Source organism: Molothrus aeneus, chromosome Z, assembly GCF_037042795.1.
Source record: "Molothrus aeneus isolate 106 chromosome Z, BPBGC_Maene_1.0, whole genome shotgun sequence".
Lineage (NCBI taxonomy): Eukaryota > Metazoa > Chordata > Aves > Passeriformes > Icteridae > Molothrus > Molothrus aeneus.
In genome coordinates, this window is record NC_089680.1 from 34,490,893 (window position 1) to 34,517,236 (window position 26,344).

General features: G+C 39.8%; 1 protein-coding gene across 2 annotated transcripts in view; it reads left to right on the forward strand.

Annotated features, from left to right (window-relative positions):
• Nucleotides 1–21,759: 21,759 nt before the first annotated feature.
• Nucleotides 21,760–26,344, forward strand: part of ADAMTS6 (ADAM metallopeptidase with thrombospondin type 1 motif 6) — a 133,983-nt gene continuing 129,398 nt past the window's right edge. For both annotated transcript variants that reach the window (XM_066569280.1, XM_066569281.1), the window contains exons 1-2: nucleotides 21,760–21,856; nucleotides 22,574–22,938. In XM_066569280.1, the coding sequence (XP_066425377.1) occupies nucleotides 21,760–21,856; nucleotides 22,574–22,938 (462 nt within the window). The remainder of the gene's footprint in view (nucleotides 21,857–22,573; nucleotides 22,939–26,344) is intronic.

Consider the following 26,344-nt stretch of genomic DNA (forward strand, 5'->3'; position numbering starts at 1 on the left):
AGAGTAGGATAATTTCTTCATTTTTTGTCTTCTTGCATGTCTAAGTAACAGATGCTTGTTTGGAATTAACACCTCTATTAAATGCTAATATTGTGACTCCATGTGCGTTCCGTGAAATTGTTTAGCGTACTGTCAATCTTTAACTCTACAAAGGTAATGTAAAAAAATAGCCAGCATGTTAAATGAACATTTGGAGCTACCAAGCCTGAGTAAGATGACAAACTGATCTATGAGCTGGCAGTGTGTCCTTTTGGCCAAGAAGGCCAGTGATATCCCGGGTGCAAATAGGAAGATCAATGCCAGTCTGCCTGTGCCTTTGCTTCTTTCCCTTTAGTTGACCAGCGGTTCCCTACTCAGTCATGCCTGTCTAGAGAGAATCAGGTAAACATAAATCTGTGTGTTAACCCATGCAGGTCAAGACAGATGTCGTGATAACAACCTGCAAAAGGACAGATGTCTTTGGTTTCAGTCATTGCTCAGTATGGAAGTATTGTACTTGGCTGGGTCTGTTTGATTAGGCCCATATCTCTGGAATATTGGCACTGCCTCTCACAGCTCTGCCTCTGCACCAGATAAGCAGGCAGCTTCTCCATCTACCACATGCCATATTCTCCCAGTATAGAGCTGGTGGTTTTGGTATGGTTAAGAGTAAGATGTCAGTCACAACTGTGTCAAGGCATAATTCACGGACCAGCAGTCACCTGCTGAATCAGAGGCCAAACCTTGGGGACTGGTGCTTTCCTCTGTGACTGTTTCAGTAGAAAATCTCACCCCATGGAAGCATTACTTGCCACTCAGATTTGATGTAGTCTAGACATCAGATGTGCATTTACATGAAGAGGAAAAAAATGACTCATTATATAGTAACGATTCTTCTGGAATGTGCATGCTGTGCAGAGCCCCCATCTCTTCTTGCTTTTTGGAATACATCAGTACAGCAAACTTCTTATTACGAGGAAATTGATACAGCAACAGGAAGACCTTCTTGCTCATAGTATTAAGAGGTTAAGGAAGAGCAGACCACACCTGCCTTCACAAACTCTGCAAAGGACTGTTGGGTCAAACTTACTGATGTGATTTTCTAGTGAAATAACTAAATTGTTCTGCAGATTTTCAACTTTTGATTGTGGCATTAAATGCAACTGCTATATTTATCTGCATTTTGCTGCATTGAAAAAAAAATCTGATTTTGAGAGTTTGGCATAAAAGTTTCTGGATGCAAAGTTTTGGCAGAAATATACATGAGATTTGTTTGGGGTTTGAGAGTGCAGGTGATACTAATGAAGACTGCTGTAGCTAGTTACAGACAGATAACCTTGGAAAAGTAAGCCTATATTGAATTCCTGAATGTTTGTTAGTATTTTGGTAAAATGATGCTATATTTTCTGTACCTAGATTGTATTTGAAGCTTTTTTAAAAAAAGCCCAATGAAAGCATGTGATAGCAGTCTTGTAGCTGTTTAAATCTTGAAGTCATCTTCTATAGTTACATATTCACAAGAGATAACCAGTCCATGTATTTTCTGAGAGAAAGTTATTGGTTTCAGTGTTTCAGTTTAGTTTACTGGATTTACTCTGGGGTGGGTTTTTGTGTTTTTTGTTTGGTTGGTTGGTTGGTTGGTTTGTTGGTTGGTTGGTTTTTTTGTTGTTGGTTTGGTGTATGGTTTTTGGGAGAGAGGGTTGTGGGGATTTCCTGTTTGTGTTTGTTTTGGTTTTGTTTTTTTTTTATTTGCTGTTTTGGGTGAGTTGGGTCTTTGGTTTTCTGGGGTTTTTTGTTTGGTTTTTGTTTGTTTGTTTGTTTGTTTGTTTGTTTTTTGGGGTTTTTTCCAGGGGAGGTAATTTTGTTCTTGTTGCATTTTTACTTTATTTGCTTATTTATTTATTTTGCTTCAAACTGTTTTAGCACAAAATAGTTTGATCACAATACTTCTACTTATTTCCAAGCAAGACATTCTAGTGATTAAGACAATGAGACTCTTTATTTTGTGCATATTGTCAGGTAATACACCATGTTTTAGTAGATTGTTTCCAGGTTAAACAATGAGCATTCCAAGGTACCTCAGCAGTGCCGAACTACTCATAATTATAATCAGTCATGGTTACAAGAAGTTCTTTGTTCTGCAAACGTTTCAAATTCTGTACTTCAGAAAATTTATTGTGTCAAATGAAACATAATATTGCCTTCTCTATTTGGCAACAGATGCTTTTGCAGGTGCTTGCAAATGAGCTTTTGATTATAGCTAGCCAAGACAAATGTAATTTTGGTGGTATTCCTATTCTAGTTTTAATTTAGCTTGCATTAAATTAGTTACTTGAGATAGTTTCAAGCAGAAAAACTTAAAATACAAACTAAACAGCGTTAGTGTTTCAGTTTACTTGATAAATAACTAGTCCATTCATTTCCTTGACAATTGTTTGGTCAAGTTTCCTTAAGATTATACAGTGGTTGTGTTTGATTTCCTTTAATAGAACACTGGGCCATTTTGATTGGTGATGAGGCAAGCAATTATTCTTGGTGACATGATCTAAACACATCTTTACTAGAACACCAACTTATCCACAGAAACAAATTACAATGCTCAAAGCTGACAACTGTCATAAAGGTTATTCTTTGCTACTTCTATTGCTTTTATTTAACAGACTGATTAATTTTTTTACTATTTACACTGACTATAAAACTCTTACAGTTATCAGTTTAAATTAAATTTTGTAAAAGAACAAGCTTACAATGCTACTCTGTATGTTTAACCAGTTGCAGTGATGTGTAAGTTTTTATTTGAATGGGCAGCATGCTTCTATTTCAGTATAATTCTTTCTGAATTTGTGTCTATTAAACTTTTAAAAGGTTTTGTTTTGTCCAACTCATTGCAATGAAAGTATTGTTAGATTTGGGAACATGTTACTTCTAGTTCTACAAAAGTGAACTGCAACACTAGAAAACAAGATGAATGTTTTGTTGCATTTAAAAGAAGAATCCAAAGACTGGGTTGATGTGAATTAAGCTGCTTAACAGAAAGGGAGCAAATGTGTGTTTCATAATGGAGAGGTGAAACTCTTCAGCTGAGCTGAATTTAAAGTTAGTTAGTCTATTCAAATAGTTCTCCTACCTGTTTTGCAAATTAAAAATTCACCTAGACTTTATCAGGTAGTTGCCAGATGGCTCTAAATGCAGGAGAAGCCATGATTGCAAACAGGAGTTTAGTTTTAATGCTTTTTGCTTATGAAGGCTAAGGCTGCACAGTCAATACATTCTTTGACTGAGTGCAAGCTTGACAAAAATTCTGTAACTGGATCAAAGTTCCTTGTATATGACAGGGTTCTGGCAACATTGCATGTAATCTATTATTTGGGAAGACAAAATATTGAAGAACTGGCAAAAGTATAAAAATAATACCATAATTGCATATGTGAAGGTCCCAGCAGAATTCTGCTAAGAACAACACAAATTTGAATGTAAATTTCCCTTTACAGCTAGAACTGATGTGGGCAGTAACAACAAAGCTGATTTAAAAAACATTTTCAAGTCTCTGGACTGCTAATTTAAGAGATGATTAACTAAGAAAGCAAGCTCTCATGTATGGTTTACAGTTCAAGAACACTGAAGCTGAGAACAACAACTGTGTCTTGACTGTTAGTCAAACAGTGTCTGCTCTACATCAAGAGGAGTGTAGCTGCAGCAGCATTCAAATTTTATAATGTAACACAGATATTAATTTCATGAAATATTACATCACTACATCAACTGTGAGTTACTGTGAGAGAAGCAGCACTTCTCAGAAAGCCAAGCCACATAAACCAAAATAAACTGGGGGAGGACAGACAGAGCCCCAGAATGATGTACAATAGGAATTGAGCTTAAAGAAGAAATCTCCTATACTGTGCCAAAAACGTCCTAAACCAAATCAGTTAACTCCATGTAGAACTACCAGGAATTAGATGTATGCCTTCACCTTAAATCAAGAGAGAGTTATTTTTCTCAAGACAAATTAATTCCTGCTGAAGTTCTTTTCCACTGGAGATAAGACTGTCTGTGGGGCTATACCAGGGATGAAACCATCCCACTGTACTACTGCAGCATCAAAGAAGCATTATCAGAACTGCTGAACAAAGTTATCTTTGCAACATTTTAGCAAGGTTGTTTTCAAGCTGCTTCTATTAAAAAAATAAAATCTGGATGGTTGCCAACATGCACATAATTCCTCAAGAGAACACAAACCCAGTGCCAATTCTAAAAAGCAAGAGTGCCTAGGAAAAAAATAGACACTGAAATAATTGAACTCAAGTTGATGTGTTACCATCTCCAACAACTGACATGTGGTTGCAGTTCAGAACTCAAGAAGCAAAAATTAATAATATGAATGTGAGGCTTTCCAGTGAACATGCATATGTATGACAGGGATTAGGCTATAGGAAAAAACATTTTTAGATATGGGTGTTTGGCAAATTATCAGCAAACTACACAGTTGCCTGTAAGACAAAACTCAGCTTATTCAGACCAAAGAGAATATTTTTAATATATTAATGAGAGTGATATATTTTCCCACAAAATAATTTTGTTTCAGAGATCTATGCCTGCTTTTTGCATAGCTAAGGCAATCCTTTGATTTCCTGAGAACAGTAAAAGAGTTCAAATTTGATTTTATTTTTTATGGAGGTTTTTTCAACTAAACTTAAGCAGTAAGTAATAATCACAATTATTTATTAATGTTATATATGACAAGTAGATATTAAAGTAGATTGTTTTTGATTATAATCACTATTTTTTTAATAAAAATCAACAAAGGATAAGACAGGATGTGATCATTTTTAGAAAGTTGTTTTCTCCTTTTTGGCATGGTGATACACAATGAAATACAAATAGCATGATACTGTTTTTATATGTTACTCAATACACAGAAGCACTTCCATATCTTTTAGTAGATTATTTTTTTTTTAATTATGTTTCTATGATGTTAAAATCTCAGTCCGTGTATTGCACATACAGTAATTAATAGAGTAAGAACTCATTGTGTACAATATCAGAGAAATATACTTCTGCTTCTATAAGAGTTGCATTTTAGTATTGATTTCTTCCGCCAAAGTTACTGATATTTATTCACCTGCTATCCAGTTTCCATCAGGCTTGCAACACGCATGGCTAGTTTATAACATAATCTGAGATAAAGATACCATTCCTGCAACTCTAAATTTTCTCTGGAGTGTGGATCTCAGAGAAATCTTAAACATGTGGGTTAAATAAATGTCTACTGAATCACACAGACAATATTTCCTAATTTTAGTGGCACTTTAAAGAATCACAAGAGAAAGGTACAATGTTCTTTCATAAGATATTGGATGGATCTTATGTAGTCCCAGAAATAGCTGAGGCCCTCAATAAAATTGTTTTCATTTAATAAAAGTGACTAGTCAGACTACTTTCCTCTTCCAAACCTTTCTATAAAAATTGCATTCAGTTCAGATTTGCTGGTTAAATATGCACACTGCTACAGACACCTGTAATTCATAAGAGAAATGAAGCAGTGCAATCAGATGTGGAGTGGTACAGGTAACAGCCAAAATTTTTCTTGATGGCATGATGTTAGGTTGGTTGCATCTGCCACTTTTTCTATTTCACTGAAACTTCTTTTTAGTCCTATGAAGGAAAGAAAAGCAAAGAATCATTTTCGGTAAATTTATTTATGGCTATGATCCCTTTCTGAATAAAAGCTGGCCAAATCATAGGAGTTTGGTGTTTAATCAGATAGAAAACTTAGTATATAGAGGCAGGAGGAATTTAAATTTAGCAGCTGCTCTGTGCCAAGTATATAGTCATTTTTCTTCAGGGAATTGGTTGAGTCCAGAAGCATTGGCAATGGGTAAGGGGAAACCTATTTTGCTTCCAGCTGGCTAGTTTATGACTTTATAGCTCAGAGGTTTAAAATATTATGCTGCTTGATGTGGGATGATTGCCTGATGACCAAGTGTGAAGTTGGGAAATAAAAATTACCTATTCTGACAAAGTAGTAATATTTGTACAGAGATTCTGATCTTGTTACCAGTATTATGAAAAAGACAGTCAGGTATGTCTAATTTAGTAAAATAACAGGAATAAAGATGGATAAGAAGTACATCACACACCCTTCCTGTATTTTAAAAGGTAATTGCTTTTAATTACTGTTATATTTTCCAAAATGGGTAAAAAGCAGTATCCAACCACACAGTTAATTAGTTCAAGTTAAATTTGACTGTGTTAAAAAAAATAATTTGGGTTAAAAAAATAATTTGGGTAATCTAGATCTCAAAGTCCTGTGTACCTGTCAAAAAAGCTGAATCTTAATGCATAAGCAGCAAGAGGAGAGCCCTTTCCCCATTCTCAGCTCTAATTTAAGAACTTCTCAATTGCAAATACATACTGCTTAGAAATTCACTACTATCAAACCATCTGAATGTTTTGGAAAAAGCCTGTCCAAAAACAAAGATGAGAAAGGCTAGGAATCTGAATTTTAAGACAGTGCTTTAGCCATAAAATAGGATCAGGTTTAGTGGGTTTTTTAATATAGCAAAGCACTATTTTATAGAAAATAAAATAATTAAACAGTAGCCTTGCTTACCTTTCCAATACCAGCATCAGTACAGATTACATTTTTACCTATATATCATTTCACTAAAAAAATCTATATTTAAATCTGTGTAAGTAGACCTGATTAAAATAGTATAATTCTTTTAATATATGAGTTTATTATATTGAAGTCATTAAGCCCACAAGATCTTGCCAGCTCATCTACAGCAAAGTGATTTTTTGTGTGTGCAAAGTTTTTTAACAAGTTGAGAGCTGGATTAGATACACGTACCACTAGTAATGCACATATTTACCATTTATATTCTTAATATGTCTCAGAGGTCAGGGGAAGAATTCACCTTCTCCTCAACCAGGATCAGAGAGAGAGCCAGAATGAGAATAGCCATGATATATTGCTGATCCCACAGCTGATGGCTGTTTATTGTTGGTATTGCTGAACAGTGTCACTGGCTCACCTGAGAATACTGTAAGATTTCATAAGTATAGTATTAAATACTTTATAGCCAAGAAAATACAAACAAAATGGTATCCCTTTTCTACAGCTTCTCCATATTGAGTCATACAAGATTAATTCCTGTCTTTCACGTAAAATATGTAATGAAAAAATTGGAGGAGCTTCTGAGGCTTAGAGGCCTAAATGTTAGCAGGGGGCAGAAGACACTTCAGTAGCAATGCATGCATCCAGGCACATTTACTAGGGCATATGTCATGTTTATAGCACAAGCACAAGGAGGATTTTTTTGATTAAAACAATCATAGTATCTAATTATACTTAACACAATGTTCATTTAGTCATCCAGAGTCCTGTTCTCAAGACAAAAGTATTCTTTTCTGCACATCATAGTTCAGTCAATTCCCCAAATTCTTGATTTGAAAAAAAAAACCCAAAACCAACCAACCAAACAAACAAGACTACAACAAAAACAAACCCAAAACAACAAAAAACCCCACCCCCCACCTGGTTCCATCCTTCTTAGAGAGCAGCAACCAACAGATAACTTTTAATATTCAAAACTATAGTTGTACTTCAAAAGAATTACACTAACGCACATTACATCCATCTTTGGTAAGAAACCATGTAGCTAGTAAGTAATTTTCATTTGGAAATTATTTTTTGATTTAATGTAGAGCACAGTATGATGAATGTTGGGCTGAAAACCTGTTTGTTCAAAATTTTTACATGGGCATTTCAAGCTTCTGAATTTCTTTTTTTCATGAAGTCTCAGAGAAAACCTTTGCAGAGACAGTGCACAAAGTGAAATCCCTGGTATTCTTTCTTTTGTTTCATCCCCCAAAAGAAAGATCCCAATAGAAAAGTATTCATTCATGTGCAAAGCCGAGATTCTGGGGCAGAGCAAGAGCAAAGGTTACCCCTTTACCCTCCCCCAAGCCTATTCAGAGAGAATCCCAATTCTCACCTCTGAAAGTCAGATATACTATCTGGGGACAGAGAAAGAGAATGGCCCAGGGACAGCTTTTGGTGGATAAGAAATAGAAACATCCTGTGTCTAGACTTTATATAGAAAGGACAGGCTATACCCACAGGTGATGCTTAAAAAAAATACTTCAGAAGAAGTATGAGCCATTGTTAAGGGAATAAGCAGCCCTGCACTGGAGAAAATAGCTGTAAAATATATTTTTACAAATTATACAACATTTTTGTAAATTTATCAAAAGATACTTTGGCCTTAAAATTTGTACCACCTGTAGTGAAGATGGGTTCTTGCATGAATTTAAACTGAGTTATGCAGATCCTTGAATTATGAAAAAAAAGCTTAATTACACCTCCCTTGATCTGCTACGAAACACCAATGATATCTGGTAAAGCACAAACTAAACTTTCATTTCTGCACTACTCAAACACTAGTTGGCATGGGAAATAGGCAAACTTTAAGATCTGCTTTTAAAGACAGCAGGAAAAAATTCATCATAGATACACAGCTGCAGGTGGGATATCTCTGTATTTGTGCTCTTTATGTGTTTACCTGAATTTTTTTGTAAATACAATGTTAAGTTGGCGAAATAGCCAAACTTTATACAGAAGATCAGTCTGGGAAGAGTTGTGTAAAGTGTATAATTAAATCTATGCAGAAAACTGTTCTTGCAATAATTAACACAGAAGTTTATTCTATTTATTGTCAGATAACATAATCTGTGAGTGAAATTGTGTAGATGCAACTATGGATGCAATGAGCTAAAAATAAATGTGCAGAATTTTCTCCACACTCGTAGATTTCTTTAGCTGTTACTCCATTTTATTTGAGTACTTTTATGGCTGAGATATCTCCTGATATAATATTAATTTGAAAGTTTACAAAAATAATACAGAGAAGTTATTACCATTGATTGAGTTTCAGGCATGGTGGAAATACAGAGAGGGGGTGTTGGTAGATTTTTTGTTTGTTTGTTTGTTTTGTTTTGAATAAAAGAAAAACTGAAGTTAGAAGAAGCTAATCTTCCAAGAACTCAGAAGGTTGATGCAAGAACCATGTGAATCCATTCCAGAGTTTGCAGTGATGACCACATAGAGGATGAGGCCTCTTTTAATTTGGATTAATCATGTAAGTATGTGTATGTACAAACACAGGATCAAGTTGCTCTTCCTTTGCCCCCAAGCATCTTTGAACAGTCCCACACCATCATTTTCATATCTCTGAATGGTTTTATGGTTATTTCATGTTAAAATACCAAACTGATAGCATAGACTCTACAAATCACTTTAATCACAATATTAGGCATCTTGAAAACTTTTGAGAAAAATTAAATATTATCCTTTTGCAGTATAATTTGCATATTGATGTTAATAATCCCCCGATGGCTCTAGCAGGAAAAGAAGTATGCCAAACCCAGTTCATATTTCACTTCACAGATTGTGCCCAGAATATAAACCCATAGCTAAGAAAGATAATCTTTTGACTCCTTAGAAACAAAATTTTATTTGTGATTTTAATGTACAGCTGAGTTTTCAGTAAATGTGAAAGAGATACTTTTGATGCTGAAAAACTTACATTGTGACCTTGGATCTTTTATTTCAAGTCTTTTAGTTTTATATTTAGACTGTAGCTGTATCCTTTTACCAAATAGCAAAGAGAAATTATGCAACACTGAGTGTACTTCAAGAATACTTAGAGGAATAACAAAATTATAGCACTAATTACTATGAAGGTGTTAAATAAATCTCAAGCATCGTGGTATTTGCTCTTTCTCTCAAGCTTCATATAAATGTCAGAGGTCTTTGAGAGGTTCATTTGACAAATAGCTGTGGTCATTACTGGAGGACCGGTAACTGTCCTTTTCTACAACTACTTTTTATAGCTGTTCTCTCATGGGAGATCACTGGTGTCACAGCAGAGCAGCTAAATACAATATATGCACACTCCTGAGCTGCTCCAGTATGAAAGTCAACAGCACAGTGGATTCTTTTCTCTGTGTGTGAATGCCAGTGGATTGCAGCGGGAACTAGTGGGAAGTGCTAGGTGGTTTTACGCTATTGCTCTTACACCCATACTGAAGGAGTTGAGGATTGCTTTGAAAGTAAGACCAACTGCTGGGTCCTACCAAAAGATTCATCTGGCCCTGGATTTTGAGTCCAAGAACACCTACAAGGAGATAACTTGAGTTATCTAGACAAAAAATGGGACAAGCATATATGGCAGTTCTCCTTTCTACTCACCAATCTCCAGTGTCTAATCACTTCCAGGTTAGACACATAGATGAGGGTCAGAGCACTTACTACTGCACAGACCAGCTTATGCAAAACTAGCCAATCCTAAATAAGTCACAAAAGGGAAATGCCAGACTTTTTGAAGAGGCTTTAATAAACTCCTTCAAAGCAGAACACTATTTTCCATAAACACGAGATGTTGGTGCTGTGATAATCCTGTAAAAATGAAAAATGAAATTACTTGTGAGGTAAGAGGAAAGAAACACATTTACTAACCACATTAACATAATACCTTACAGTATTCAAAATAAGTTTTTGCATTTTGGAGTGACACAGAAAAGTTTCAAGGGAAGAAGTGAGTACTGGGATTTTTTTCAATTTTTTTCTCAAGCCATTGTCTTAACAGAATGTATGAAAGATATTTCCATTTATAAACTATTGCAAGACAGTGTGATAGAAAGAATGCCAGAAAACCACCTAAATTAGACAAAGTTGTAAGCTGTGTCCAAACCAGTATGCACAGTATGCTCCAGAATCTTTAATAAATCTTTTCCACCTATACAGTCCAGGAATATGGAAAGTCCAAAATTTTTCCATTCAAAATAAATCTGTGCTCATTTCATGATCCAGTTTTACCATCTCTGACATTGGTGTATGTGTCCACATTTTTATATGAAGCATATCAAGAAAAGGGGAATCACCACATGGTTCAGCAGATACTAAATGAGCAGTTTGTGATGCTCATCAGCGCTCTCCTTCAATTCAGAAACTAAACAAGTCACTCAGGCACCAGAGACCAAGATGTCTAATTCTGCACTAGGAGTGTCATTCCTGGAGCTGAGTGCCAGACTGCAAAATGTTGCACGTTAATAGCCAGGTTTTCCTGTGAGTTAATTCCAGATTTTTCATTCTAAAACCAAAATAACTGAATTCTTATGTATTTCCTAAGATTTTCTGCACAGCTTTTATATGTTTCTGTGTACACTAATCTTTGAGGAATACCATTTGCCAATTTTTTTCATAGAGATTTTCCACATACACATTTTCCACATATTGTATAATTTGTCTCAGCTTTGCTCTCTCTAAGTCTCACAGATTGTTCAGATCTTAAGAACAACTTTCTCTGGAAATAGAAAAATAGCAAAATGAGAATACACAGAAAAACTATAATACATATAGCTGGGAAATGCTCCCTTTAAACATGCCTACTGACCTAATCTTTCTGGTATCTCTCTCTTGACTTGGAAAGTTGGAAATAGACAAAGCAGGAAAAACTCAGAAAAAACCCCAACTCCCTCATCTGCTTTATCTATTTTTTTCTGTTTACTATTGTTCCTGTTCTTGTGTGGAACTTTATTGGATTCGCATTCTTTATCTTCTATGTTAATTTTAATGAGGATAGCATCTGTTTCATCTTATTTGCCTGCAAAATTTGAGGTCATCCATTCTGCTATAGCATTTCCCCAATCAATTTGATGAGTCTAAGATTCCTTATCTCAGGTTTAATAGATATACCCTTCTCACTGTCCATCCCTCCCAAGTTTTGAGCAAGTTTGGGGTGTTACTCTCACTGCCTTCATATTCTCTGATCTCTCTCTCTCTGCCTCATCTGCGTTTACCAGGGACGAAACTGGCCTGGACATTATGGAGGATGTCAAGCTCACATTAAGTTTTCTAGTTTTATTTCTAAATCTAAAACTAAAATAATTGGGTAGTCAGTTTCACAGGGTCTTGGAGACATAAAGGGGCTTGTGTGAGTATATAAGCCCCACATCAGTACAACACACAGAGCTGCTTGTGGGGGTGCTGTGTTTGGCAAGGCTCTTCTTATTTAAATGAAGACATTCCTGGCAATATTGCTTTGCTGGGCAGAAGTAGCCTCAAAGCCCTACTTGAAGCCAAATGCATCACTGTGAATTTTGTTTTAGAGGGTCATCAAGAAGAGCTCAACTCAAAAGGGATGCATTTTCCAACTGAAAGTACACTTTGATATGCATTCTCCCTCTGAAATGCAATGTACCAGGCACAATTGAACATACATAGCCTGGGGTCGTTTCTAGAGATGCTGTTAGATCTCCTGCAGGGGAAGGTGAGATTTGTAAGCAGTCTGAATTCGGACTATTTACAAGGAAAAGTCAGTGAAAGACACTGGATCCCAATAGCACCATTACCTTTAAGTACCCCTAGAATCTTTTATTTCAGGGGACTAAAAATGAAGAAGCCCTTATGCACTTTTCTCTGTACAAGCACAGAAAGTATAGCACATACAAATGTTCAATTTGTATATTGCTATTGCTATTAGTATAGCAATACAACAGTTCATCATTACTGTTTTTTCAACTCTATGGTCAATTGAAGTATTTTAAATTTAAATTTTACAGTATTTATGTGATTTATAACATGATTATATATAATTCTTAAACAGGTTTATTCTCTCCACAAACCCTGCTTGGATATTTCTAAGTAAGATAGGTTACAGTCTTCAGATCTTCACTGATCAGGTAAAACTATTTGGAAAAAACCCACCAAACCAAAACAAACACACTTTCAAGCATATACATCCAAATGTTTAGGTAATAAAAAGCTCATATTACAGAAAAACTAGTAACTTCTTGCTTTGTCTTCTATATGTATTTCAGTAAAAAGCAAGATTTCTGGAATTAACCCCAAATACCTCCAAATACATCTCACAATTCTAAATTCAAGTTCAATATGAATATTTCTTTAAACAAAAGAGAGTGCTTCCCAATCTTAAAAGTTATTGGCTAACATCTTAAAGGATTCAAAGGCCTGAAGCCAAGACTGCTTTAGCTACTTACGTCCATGGTCCGCAAACACTAAGAAACTGGTTAAGACATAGAGTAATATGCTTTGTGCTCAGTAAGTTTCTAATCCTGCCAGAGCTCCTGAGAGTTGCCAGTTGCCCAAATGGTTTATACATAGTACTAGAATTCAGAGTAAAATTACTATTGCTCATAGAAGCACTTCTAATTGCAGCAAAGAAAAATTTATACTAAGAATCTGTGTAAGACTTCCTGTGTAAGTTTCTTTTCTAAAAAGTTGCAGTTCATAAAAATGTATATATATGGATAATATTTGGGGCGAGGACACTAAAAAAAGTCACCAAATGGGCTCACTATTTTTATCTGAATGAGGTTCACTCTGAAATATTGTTTTATACAATAAAGCAAAGCAGTTAAGTCAAACTACAATGGTAGTTCTGTCAGAAATTCTAATCACAGACAGGAATTTTTAAAGATGAGCCAAAGCTTTTCCTGGTAATAGACCAGTTTTGACTGGTATATATACACCAGTGGGCTTAGGCAAGAAAATGTAGTTGTCTGGAACGGGGAATAAATAACTTGTTGGTCTGAGCAAGCAGCTGGGTTTTGTGAAGTCCATATATCTCTTCCTTGCTTTGCTGGATTTAGAGCAGGGAGCTGAATCCATGTGAGGACCCTAACCAGACAGTGATAAGCTGTCTTTCTTTTTAGCTTGATGAGTATTTATTCAGCTATACACAATGGAGCAGATCCAACCACGAAGAGGCCAGTCTTTAACACCAGAATAGTCCCCAGCTCAGCCGTCAGACAGCAACGTGAACATTCCTGAGTCTGATTCAGGCAGGGTCTGATTTGAAGGCAGGTCTCCCAAATCCCCCGAGGATATCATAGCCATGAGGCAATTGGCTGTGATGCGTGTCTGTCTGTTCAAAAGGTTATTTGGTTCTGATGAAGAATGTGTAAAAAAAAGTTTCTTCACGGTCTGTCCTTTCAATGGGATAGATTGTCCCAGTTCTCTGTACGAACCACTGAGTTTGCAGAAAAGGTTGAGCAGAACCTGTTACAATGCCTGCCCATGGACAGGGGATGTGACTCAGGTACACCTGGCTACATCTGAGCAGGTCGTGCCCTGCGGCTTTTCCATGCGGACATCGCATACAATGATTTGCTGCAGGAGAAGGAACTGTGGAATGCTAACAAAAAATACTCTTCTCAACGTTGGAAATAGCTGTTTTAATGAAGTGGATGTACCCAGATGCACCCATCAAAGGGCAGCTGCTCCCGCACGTACAGGATGAGGAGGAAGAAGGGCGGAACTGCCTCCCCGGGCGCAGCCAGCATCCCTGCACGCCCCGGGCGCTCCCCCCGCTCGCCGACGCAGGATGGCGCTCTCCGTATGAGCAATTAACCCGGGGGGAGCAGGTTGGAGATGCATTTCCAGAATAAAGCGTTTCTTTCCGAATGCCCCTATTTCCAAAGAGCATTGATTTCATAGCTCCGGTTTTCAATGCAGGGATACATTCTACTACTCCCCTCCCCTAACCACTGTTACATTAATTTGCCCGGCGACGGTAAAAGGATCTCTCAAGTAAGTGTTCACTATGCTGTTTCAGAATGAATAGTGACAAAGATGACTAACTATTTAGGACGTTGTGCTTATTTTGTTAGAGCTGCAGTTAAAAGAATTTTCACATACTTGTATACAAAATGTAATTTACCTATAGTATTGCTTCATGTTCAAATGTAATTGTGTAGAGTTTATTTGAAACGATGAATGCCAGCCACGGCTCTGATTTCACCATCTCTCAGGGCACAAAGCCAGCCCCTGCTGACCATCAGACTCCTGCTGACTGCTTGACTTTGCAGGCCGATCCTGCTGTTTCGATGCTCGGAGGAGTCCCGGAGTAGCTGTGCTCTTGGACTTTTCTCTGCAATCATTTCACAGTCCAGCCAGTTATTAGAGATTCACCAGAAGTTGCAATTACACCTACTACCTCCGGCTGGGGAGGAAAACCCGCACTCGCACCGTTTGGGAAATACAGTTAGCAGAAGCTTGAAACCTTAGAACCTAGGTTTAGGAAGGATGTATTTTTTCTCCCCCTTTTTCTCTTTTTTCAGCAATCGGAAATTAACTTAGAGGGCGAGTGGGAGTTGCAGCCCACTCTCTCCGTGTGACCCTCTCTCCGGCAGCGCTGGCTTCCCGGAGCAAGGGCGGTTCGCAGGCCGCCAGCTGCCCGCTCCATGCGCACCCTCCTGCCCTGCCGGGCGGGGAGGCGACACCGACCCCCGCCGCAAATGAAACTGAAAGCCCTGTGCGAGCAGGCCCGGGACCCCCGGCCTCGGCGCGACGCTGGCCCGGCTGCCGCTGGCCGCGCGGGCTTCAGACACCACCTCCGCTCCGCTGGGGATGGCGTTTAAGAGCTTTCCTTTTATTAACGCCTCTAACGGGGCGCGGGACGAGCAGCGCGACGGTAGCAGGGCCATGGCAGCAGGGGGTCGCCCCAGCTCGCCGCCCACCGGCAGCGCCCGTGCCCGGCGCCTGCCGCAGGCACCCCGAGGCTGCGGGGGCGCTCCCCCGGGCGGGCCGGGCCGGGCCGGGCTCCCCTCAGGCGGCTCCGCGCGAGGGTCCCGCCGCCCCGCCCGCGCCCCCGGCTGCGCCCCTGCCCCCCCGCCGCCACGTGACGGGCGCGCATGCGCGGCGGTGCGGGGCACATCTGCAGGCTGACGTCAGCGGGCCCCGCGCCGTCCCCCGGGCGAGGCTGCCAAGGCTCCCCCGCTGCCGCCGCGCTCGGCTTGGCCCGGCGCCGGCAGCCAGAGGAGGTCTGGGGCTACTTCAACCAAACTTTCCTGAGTCCTTCCTGCTCTGCCTGCCTCCCCTCTGCTCCCCCTCTCTTTCCCCCCTTTCTGTCTCCCGGTCCCCCCTCCCCCCCCAACTCAGATGATATTCACATGGTATTTTGCACAGAGGAGGCTGCTCAAGAGGAGGGCACCCACCCCCACCCCAATATAAGCCTGTTTTTCCCTCCTTCCTCCTCTCCCCCCCTTTTTTGTTGGAAAGACAAAATGTGCAGGGTGATAGCTTCGGTGAATTGATGGCATCCTTCCTCCTGCCAAGCCAACCCGTTTTCTAAAAACCCCTTTAGGAAGGCTAGAGAATTCTATTCTGTTGGAGAATAGAACCCTGATGGTTGCTTGCACAGAGGGGAAAAGCAGAGAGGAATACGGGAATCGTCCTGTGCAATCTCTATTGTTTGAAACTTACTTTATATCAGAAATTGAAGATGAAAACGGTAAGGAAGATTTCACGCTATTCAATGAAACTTTTTGCTTTTCTTGTGTCCCGAATAATGGTGCGTGCAGGGCTTTGGGGAGCGGGGGGAGATTTATATTGCATTAGGCGAGGTGCATTTGGAGTAATTTCAGAGAGAAACCTTGAGATGGGGGAAGGGGGTGCGAGGATTTTTCAACCGATAAGAGAGATGATTGATGAAGTACCATCTCGAATAGTGCACTTTTAAAAAAATTTCTTATACTTTGAATACTCAGTCGTTGGTAGAAGCAGAAAAAGAAAAACAAAACCAAACCAAAACCAAACAACAGATGAAAACCAAAGCAGCCCCCATACCCCAGCGACAACCCAGGGCTATTCTGGATTGCTGCTGAGTCGAGGACGCCCCGCTCTCGGCCGTGCCGTGTCCGCTGCCGCGGTCAGACAAGTGCACACTTTGTACCGGGGCTTGGAGGGTCGGAGCGGCCGCCGTCCCGCAGCGATGCTGGCGGGGATGTCGGGCTCTCGCTGGGCTCATCAGGAAGATGGAAGCGTGTGGTTTTGATTTACTTCGAGCCGCTTGGGATTTGCCAGACTCTTAACCCCGCGGACTCGTGTTTGTCGGTGTATGTCTGTCTCCGCAGTCGCCCAGGGTTCAAAGGGACTTTGTTTGGTGGGAGGAGGTAAGTGGGCTCTCGCTCCCCGGCGATGTGTGTGCGGATTTTGTCTTCGCTACTTTCTTTCATTGTTGTACAAGAGAGAAGGGAGAGAGAGGGAGAGAGTCAAGACTCTTGTTTTTATTTGGGCTGCCGGTGCAACGCGTTTGGGCCAAACGCCAAGTGTCTGGGTCACACGCGTTTTATCCAAATAGATTCAGCGCTGCTGTCTGGAAATGGGCTGCTGAAAGTTAACTTTAGGATCAACTCCACCACAGCAACCAGACTCTCCCCTTCAGCCTCTCTAGGGAGGACGATTTTTTTTGTTTTTTCCTTCTGAATTTTTTTTTGAGGGATGTGTGTCTGGTGACTTCCAATTTTCTTCAGTACCAGTGTTTTTAACTCTCTGTGTGTGCAGACGTGTACAGATAATGTGCATGTGTGTACGTGTTTAACTGTGTGTGTAGCCATGTATTTTCCTAGCCTGTTGACTTTTCGTTTTGGGGGGCTGGGTGTTGCTTTTTCGGTAGATGCAGTGACAGCTGCCCCCTCGGCACGGCCGGCGGGGAGCCTGGGGGCTGGCGGGGGGGGTCATACGGTGGCGGCCCCGTAGTACCGGAGGCCCGCACAGCAGTAATTTTACTCCTCACGCCTCGGCTTCTGGTTAATTCCCGGGGTGGAGGGTTCGATCTTTTCCCTTTGTACGTGTCCCTCTCCCCGCCACTCCCGGCCCCCCCCTTCTTTTTCACCGAGCTCTTCCCGGCGCGGTCTGCGCGTCGCAGTTCTCGCCCGGGGAAGCTCCCGGGGGCACGGCTAATCCCCGGCTTTTGAAGCCCTGCGAAGTTTTTCACGGCCAGCCGCGATACCTGTAATTGAATTTGTGTGATTGATGCCCGTCCCCTCCCGCCGCCCTCCCCATTTCCTTAGCAACCACTCGTAGTGCCGGGCGGGCGCACGGCCGCCCCTGCCCGCGCCTCACCGCGGGCTCCCGCCGCCCGCTCGGCCCGGCCACTGAGGGCGGGAAGGCGGCGGGGGCCGAGCCGCCGGGGCGGGGGCCTGGAGGACAGCCCCCTGTCCCGCCCGCCGCGCCGGCGGGTCCCTTTCCCAGTCGTCGCTCTCTTCGACCCCGCCCCGAAGCGTAGCTGCGGTGCGGGAGCTGCGGTGCGGTGCGGTCCGGCGGTGCGGTGCGGTGCCGTGGGTTTTCTGGCACCGCGGCCGCTAACGGGAAAGCTCGGCGCTGCTGCCGCCGAGCGCGCCGGAACCCCTCGGTTCTGCGGTGGACGCCCCTGGTGTGCCGGTTGTCCTGGGACATCGGTCTCACATGCTGCCCTGTCGTAAATCTTGAGCTACCTTCAGGTTAAGTGATGCCTTAGTTGCCCAAGGCATTTGTTTAGATGGAGGCTTCCATAGTGGCTGCTCTGAGCAGTTTGGCTAGTCGCCTCTTCACAGTCCACTTTATCATGGAATCATATAGGTTGAAGAGGACTTCTAAGGTCATTGAGTCCAACCTATGACCGAACACTACCCTGTCAACTAGACCATGGCACTAAACCAGTGCCATCCAGGCTTTCCTTAAACACCTCCAGGGACTGTGACCACCACCTTTCTGAGCACCCTGTTCCAGTGTCTAATCACCCTTTCCGTGAAGATACTATTCCTTATGTCCAACCTAAACTAACCCTGCTACAGCTTGAGGCTATGTTTTCTCCTGTCACTTGTTGCTTGGGAGAAGAGACTGACCCCCACCTGGCTATGCTTTCAGTTGTAAAGAATTATAAGGTCATCCCTGAGCCACCTTTTCTCCAGGTTAAACACCCCCAGCTCCCTCAGACACCTCACATAGGACTTCCACCTCACAATAACTGTGACCTTTTTTTTCCTCACTGAGTGTCACTGGGTGGGAACCTCATGACACCACTGACAGGACTTCCGTGGTTACCTGTGCCTTCACAGAAATGCTAGTGCCATGCAGCTGTTTCATCATTGTCATCAGAAAACATCTTGTACTATTCCTTTCCTGTTTGGCAGGGCTCTTATAGTTAGATGGGATCTGTGGTTTTAGGTGGTGCTTGAGGGCACGGAGCCACACCTATGTTAAACAGTGGGTGAATGTGTAGTTCACCACATGATACACTAGAAGTTTCTTGTTGTAAGCTTAGTATTGACCAAATCTTGCATGTTAACAATCTACAGGCTGCCATGAAAATAGGCTGCCAAAGAAGGTGCAAATAAAACAAAAAGGACATAGAGTCCAGACTTTGATGTTCCTACCAAACGTCATACTTAGAGTATTTTATCTTGAAGTTACCTGAGTGCTTTATCATTCACATCCATTACCACTCTTTAATTGGAAACATTAATATAGCTTTATATGGTCAGCCTGTATCCGTGGTCAAGCTGGCAATAAATATTTATGAAGAAGAGGTAAAAAATTCTGCTGAAACTTTCAGAATGCTTGATATGAAAGGAGATTGGTCTTGTGTGAAGCTTGAAATGAGGGAGACCACTTCAGAGACCTCTGCAAGAACACTAGACATGAGTGACTGTTTGACACTGTTGGCTAACATATGGTTATGGTCCATCATGTGGGCCATTGGTGGGTAAATAATAAATAATGATACTAAATAATGGGTACTGTTAATTTATGTCCAGTATTCTGAGCTATCTAGCTCCTTAGGTACTGCAGTTTCAGGAGATCCTAATTTTAGGATAACGTTTTATCAGCCTAACAGTCTGAACATGAGCTCCCTGTTAGGATATTTTGGCTAAGTAGAAGCTGTAAGACAATATTACCTCTATATATGGTGGTAACAAGCCATTACTGGACTACAGTTCCCAGTTCCAGTGCCTGCAGATAAAAAGGGATGCTGGCAAATTGGAAGCGATTCAGAGAAAAACTGCAGAAGTATTCAGTCATCTGGAAACTGGATTATACAGAATGAGATAAACCAAATAGGTTGAGCTGCTTATCAGGAAGTGTCCAGAGATGCTTGTATCAGATTATAACTGTGCACACAAGGAAAAGAAACCAGCTCATTGGCAAACGGGGATAAAGCAAGATTCAGCGACAAGAATTTGAAACTGTACATTCTCAGATTAGAAATAAGGCACATTATTTATTGTACTAATGTAGTTGAAAGAGTATTAATTATGGGTTAATTATGTATCTTCAAAACTTGCAAAATTCTAAGAATTCTAAAATTCTAAGAAATGTAACTAAATATTAGCTCGGAAATAAAGGTTTTACATAGCAATGCAAGCAGAGAACTTTTTTATTAATGTGCTTTGAGGCCTTGCCACATGTAAATGGCATCACAAAGTGTTTATGCTTCCCAAGGAAAAAATACTACTAAGCACAAAACATGTTTGCAAAGTATCTTTTAGTCTCTTTACAAACCTGAATAAACCCTGTGTGCTGCCTTCAAATATTTTTAAAAGGTCAGATTAACCTCATTTGCCCATCAGCAATTAGATGGGTTTGAAACTGGCTAAGATGTTATCTAAATATTCATTGCAATGTTGGTAAATAGGATTTGGGTGATGATTTTTCTTAATTTTTTATGTTACAGCTCTTTATAAAGCCTTCATAAATAATCCATTAGCTCCAGCTCTATTACATGTCTGAATGAATGTTGTAAATCATTCCCAGAATTTTAGAAAGGCAGATTTATCTGGTGGATGTATAAGTGACTCTGTATGCTTGTGGAAATTGGTTTTTAAACAAGCTCCCCTTCTTAGGTGTTCTGTTTCTCCATTGTCTGCTTCAGCAGAGTTTGTGCACAGGTGTGCTGAGAGTGTTTAAGTGGACTGATGAGTATCAGCTGACACAACACATAGTTTGGTATCCCATGGTACTGGATTGTTAGTTGACTGCACGGATCTTCCATTTAATCTCTGGCTGCACCTAGAGCTGTAGCTCTAGTAAAATAAAGACTAAATTGCAATAGTGTTGTAAATGAAAAAAAAAAAAAAACCTGACAACAAATATTTGATATATTAGAATGTGTATGATGAATAGCTTTAGATACTGAAATTTGTTCTTTAGTATTCTAACACGCAGCATTCCTATCTAAGTGAATGTGAATTCTGCCTGCATAAGCAGAACCCTGGCCCTAGTAGTAACAAAATACATGCTTCAGAAAGATCAGATAACTACTCTGGATTCCTTTCCAGGTTCTTCCTTTATCTACTAGTATATTGGGATGTGTTATTAACAGTTGAAATAAATGAGTGTGTAGCATTGGTTATAGGTGGAACAAGTCTGAACACAATATTTGAGCTATGAGAAACATTAAATAGGTGTAAGAATTCATAAAAATAACATGAAGTTAATAAGTGCATCATAGGTTGTATGAATCTGCTTTTCAAGGTTAATGGTAACTCTTTTTTTCTTTTTTCTTTCTGTAAGATTGTGACCTTGGATGCGACCATAAAAGTACTACTGAATATTTTTTCAAAATATTGCCCTGTATAATTCGCTGTCATGGCCTAATATTTTGCAGCATAGATCTATTTTAATAGAAAGAATTTGCCTTGACTCATATTCTTCTGTTTTTCAGGAAAAGAAATGGAACAATTTCAGTAACTGTCCAATCTAACATCTGTCTCATATCTTAAGGAATCTTACAAATACTTGCTTTGAATTGAGAAAATGACTGCAGCTATAGAAGAAAGTACCTGTCCAGAAAGTGGAACATCCTATAGTTAATTTGAAAGTAGCATAAAATAAATATACCTGTTATGGTGCGATTCTGGAGTGAAGTTAACTCTATAGCACACAGGTAGCTCTCCAAGGAGAAAGAAAAAAGAACTTTCTGTTTTTTCTAAATTATGGAAATTTTTTGGAAGACGTGGACATGGATTTTGAGCCTAGTCATGGTTTCATCGGAATTTCTCAGTAACAGCAGGCTTTCATACAGTTCTCAAGGTAGGGGTCTGATCTCTGTAGTTGGCAAGAAGCGTGTATTTTTGCATTGTATTTGTGTAATATTTTCTAAACTGTGTTTATGTAATTCATGAGCTCATCTGGGCTCTGCTCTTAGTTTTATCATGATTAATTGTCATACAGATAAAATTTCCTTGTTCTAATTTCTCTCTGTCTACTTTTAACTGTAGGAAAGCCTTGCAAATTAAATCTTGTAAAATGTACTTGATAATATTTGAGAGACTTGCCATGATAAAATTAACATGCTTTTAGACTAGGAAGTAAGAATCTAATCTTGTTTTTACAATATAATCCTTTTCATTACTACTGTTTGTATTCTTACAAGTGGATTTTATAGCTTTTGTCCTTGAATGGTGGTACTGGGAAAAATATGCCCTTCTTGCATTAGCCCCAATTATTTACATATTTTTGGTCAATGGGAAAATATAGGTATTAAACAGCTTTTCTATTTCCAAAGTGATAAGCAAATTAATAGGAAATCAAACACATTTTCTTGACTTACAAAGAAAGAAAATAATGTTTTATTTTATTTTGTAAAATGCTGCATTGTGCACTTACCTGAAGGTGACTTTTACTCATGAGAGTGATGAAATTTACCCAAAAATGGTCTATGTTTACGCTACTTTTTGTTTCCTGTTATATTTTCTTCTCTTCTATGCCCACTCCCTGGACTGTCTTACCTTGTGATTGATTACAAAGAGGAATTCCTGTCTTACCTTGAACACTACCAACTAACAATCCCAATAAGGGTTGACCAAAATGGAGCCTTCCTCAGCTTTACTGTGAAAAATCCTAAACCCTCAAGAAGGAGGAGGAGCACAGACCCTTATGACCAAGAACTGGCAGCATCTAAATTATTTTTTAAACTTTCTGCCTATGGCAAGCACTTTCATTTAAACCTGACTCTCAACACAGATTTGGTGTCCAGACATTTTACAGTAGAGTACTGGGGGAAAGATGGACCGCAATGGAAGCATGATTTCTTAGACCACTGTCATTACACAGGATATTTGCAAGACCAACACACTACAACTAAAGTGGCCTTAAGCAACTGCAATGGTCTGGTAAGTCATTATTACATGTTATAGTATAATAGTGTGCTTGTCCCTTTTCAATTACAGAAGAAGAGTTAAATTGGCGTATCTTGCAGTTTTTTGAGTCCCTGTGGGAAGCAAGTAGACAGGAAGGTGTAGAAACCCCCTAAAACCTGACCTAGGTCCTGGGGAAAAGTAGGTGTCAGTTTCTCAAGCTTAATATAAGTACTGAGACTCAATTCTGCAGTCTTCTAGCAGGCAACCTCTGTGGTGTTCATAGTGTCCATGCTAGGGTTGCAGGATTATGTCTATGCTGAGATCTTTACAGTCATAGGAGCCTTCCAAGCTCAAGGGACAGGAAGGAGGAAACACTGGATCTTCCAGGGTACTGAATTTCTGCAGAGAGATGTTGATTGGACTCAACACCCACTTTGAGTATTTGGGTTTAAAAACTAAGTAAGTAAAAGAAGAGGAATTGCTTGGTGTAGACATCATCATTGCTGTGAATTCAAAATGTGAAAAGTCTTTAGCAAGTAACAGCATTAGAAAATAATTATATAATTATTTTACCAGAAAGATTTTGTTTACAAATTGTAAACTTTTGCATTTAGAAATAGAATTAGAAGTTCTTACCTAATTTATTCTCATCTCTTCTCTTACTGGTGATCTTGTGATCACATGACAATAGTACATGCATGGAAAAAGAAATTAGAAAATGAACACAAAAAAGTAAAAAAGCAGGCTATTGAGTAACAAAATACTAAAATAGAAAGGCATGACTATGAAACATTAAATCAAGAACCAGTGTTTTCTGTAGTAAAAATACACATACATATTACGGTTTCTCATTCTGGTTTTTATTATAGTAGAATGCTGGTCGGCCTTGTTAGGGGTAGGTGATCTAGCTAATTGCTGTTTAAAAAAAAAAATTACACAGACTTGCTAAACTAATTCCCATTTGTCCATTGTCAATTTGGCACTATTGAACAATGCCTCTTGAGATGTTACTTTCAAAAAAGCCAGCTGTTCCAGACCCAAATAGGTTGCATTACACCCAACTACTTGTGATATGCCTGATAAAGGCTAGTTTAACATTTCAGAGTGTTCCTGAAGAAAAATATTTAATGGGGATTTCCAGCGCTAAGTGAACACTTTCAAAGAAATGGAGTTAAAATGATGTTCCATTGAGTGTGGTAATACAGTTTGGTTCATGTAGACTTAGAGCAGATAGGTCTGAATTTAGTACAATTTTCTCTTTGATTGCAGTTTCCATCTAATAGCATTTTTTTTTCTGGTCACAGTTCTGGTCACATTCAGGCTTCAAAGCTAAGTATACTCCGTCTTTGCTTGAGTTCTTTTCAGCTCAAAATATGATGGAGACAAAGTCCCTTCTTTCAGGACTCCTTTCTTTAAAAGAGGCTGCAAGCCTCTTTATGCTAATTGCTGCATGCTAATTGATGCACAGACTAGTTGGTCCCCGTGGAGACTGCAATAAGTGCCATGGTGATCCCATTTCAGTTTCTCTTTTACCTTGGCTTAGGGAGTGAGCCAAGAACTCCTGCCCTTGCCATAGCTGACTCTTGTTTTCCTTTCATGTTAGGAAAATAAAGGTGGGATGAAGCACAAAAAAGCCTGTATTTTCCCGTCGTCTTTTCCTATCTGTTGCTCCTTATGGCACTTCTTTTCTTCTAAAAAGCATGGAAGATGTCATGAGGAAGCAGAATCTTTGTTTTTTTTTTCTTCTGTGCCCAACACCCTGAGGTGACATTTCCCATGTTTTCCCTTTGCCCTTAGGCTGTCCATTTTGCTGGAGTGAGGCTGCCTGTGGTTCTAGGTGTCAGTATGTTTTAGCTTTGTGTTTGCAAGTTAACTTCTGTGTAGAGTGTTTCCCACTTAAATCATCATCATCATCGTTGTTGTTGTTGTTGTTGTCAGTCCTTATGTGTGTCTTTCAGGTGTTAAGGCAGCCTTAATCTAGTCCTTGGGCTCACAAATTCTTCATGGTCATGCGTCTTTACTCGAGACTTCACATATCAGGTGTGCACTGCATCTCTTAGGAAGATTCGGTCACAAGCATGTGAGGCTCCTGTGTTGCTCCAGAAACATCAGCAGGGTGACACATGGCTCTATCTCAGAGGCATAAATCCTGCAGAGGGTGCAGCAGTAGTCTTGACTTGGTACCATCCTCTACTGTATGGAAACTCTTCAGTGTTGGCAGTGCCTTCCAGAGCACAGTGTATGGGAGTTACCACTCCATTCAGATAAATGCATCACAAAGTTATTTTTAAATGATGATTCCTACTAATGGATGTTTTGTTATACAGCTGCTGGTTAGAACATGTTTAATAAGGCAATTGGCAGTGAATATTGAAGACAATATTACTTGTTTTAGAGTTAGCAATAGCTCAGAATGCATTGTACTTAAGGTATTTGTTGTATTTTCCAGTTTGATTGCTGGTCTGTTAATGACTGCCAATCATAGTCTAATAGTCCTTGATTAACATCTCTATTAAAGCCAGTCATTGTAAGTTTAACTCTTTACCTCTTCTGCAGGTAGTAAGTAATATTTAATAGTGAATGTTGCTCACAAACAAAATGTATGCAATATATTTACTCCAGTTGTCCTGTTAGGTTTCACTGTTGACAAATACGTTAAATTTCTTCCCCTTATTGAATGTCTTGAATTATTTTTATTAATTATTCAGAGTGGTTATGTGAGAACATGATTTAAATAACATATGTTGTATGTCTTTGAAGAACACTTACATTTGAGATAAATGTGAGGAGGGCTTTCTCTCAGTTTCATTATAATAAAAGCGACAAGCAGTCAGTTGATTTTTCTATCACTGTTTCTTGTTTCAGCCTCTCCCTCTATATTTCTCATTACCAAGTGCCCTAGAATTACAGGCTGCTACTTACTGAAGTTTCAGTCCAGCAGCTTCCATCTGCTGGGTCCTGGATGTGCTATAAATTGTCTGAAGTTGTGAGTAAAGCTCTATAATCCAGGGAGCATTCATGTGAGGAAATTGAAGGTCTTGTCCACAAGCTTGCTGGCTTCCAAACTCATGTTTACTGTAGTGAATGCTACACTTGTGAGTGGATTGTAGGTTGGGTGTATCATGAAAGAGCCTACAAGGAACAGCATTTTAGAGACTGGGTGTTGGGTATAAGGCAGCAGACTGAGGCATTTTCTAAGCTGACTATTTCATACTGAAGGAAAGAGGAAAAGAAGTGGTGGTAGAATAGCTGAAGAAAGAGGAACTTCAGCTTGGGGGAATGGAGTTTGGGAGGACTCCATGGACTCACTTTGGGAGGAGCAAATCTCAGAGAAATTCTGGGGCCTTCACTAATGGAATCAAGCAAAACCCAAACTTTGTATTTTGACTCATCTTTGTCCTCTGCCATGTGTCAAAGCTCTTAACTGAGTGCTCAAACA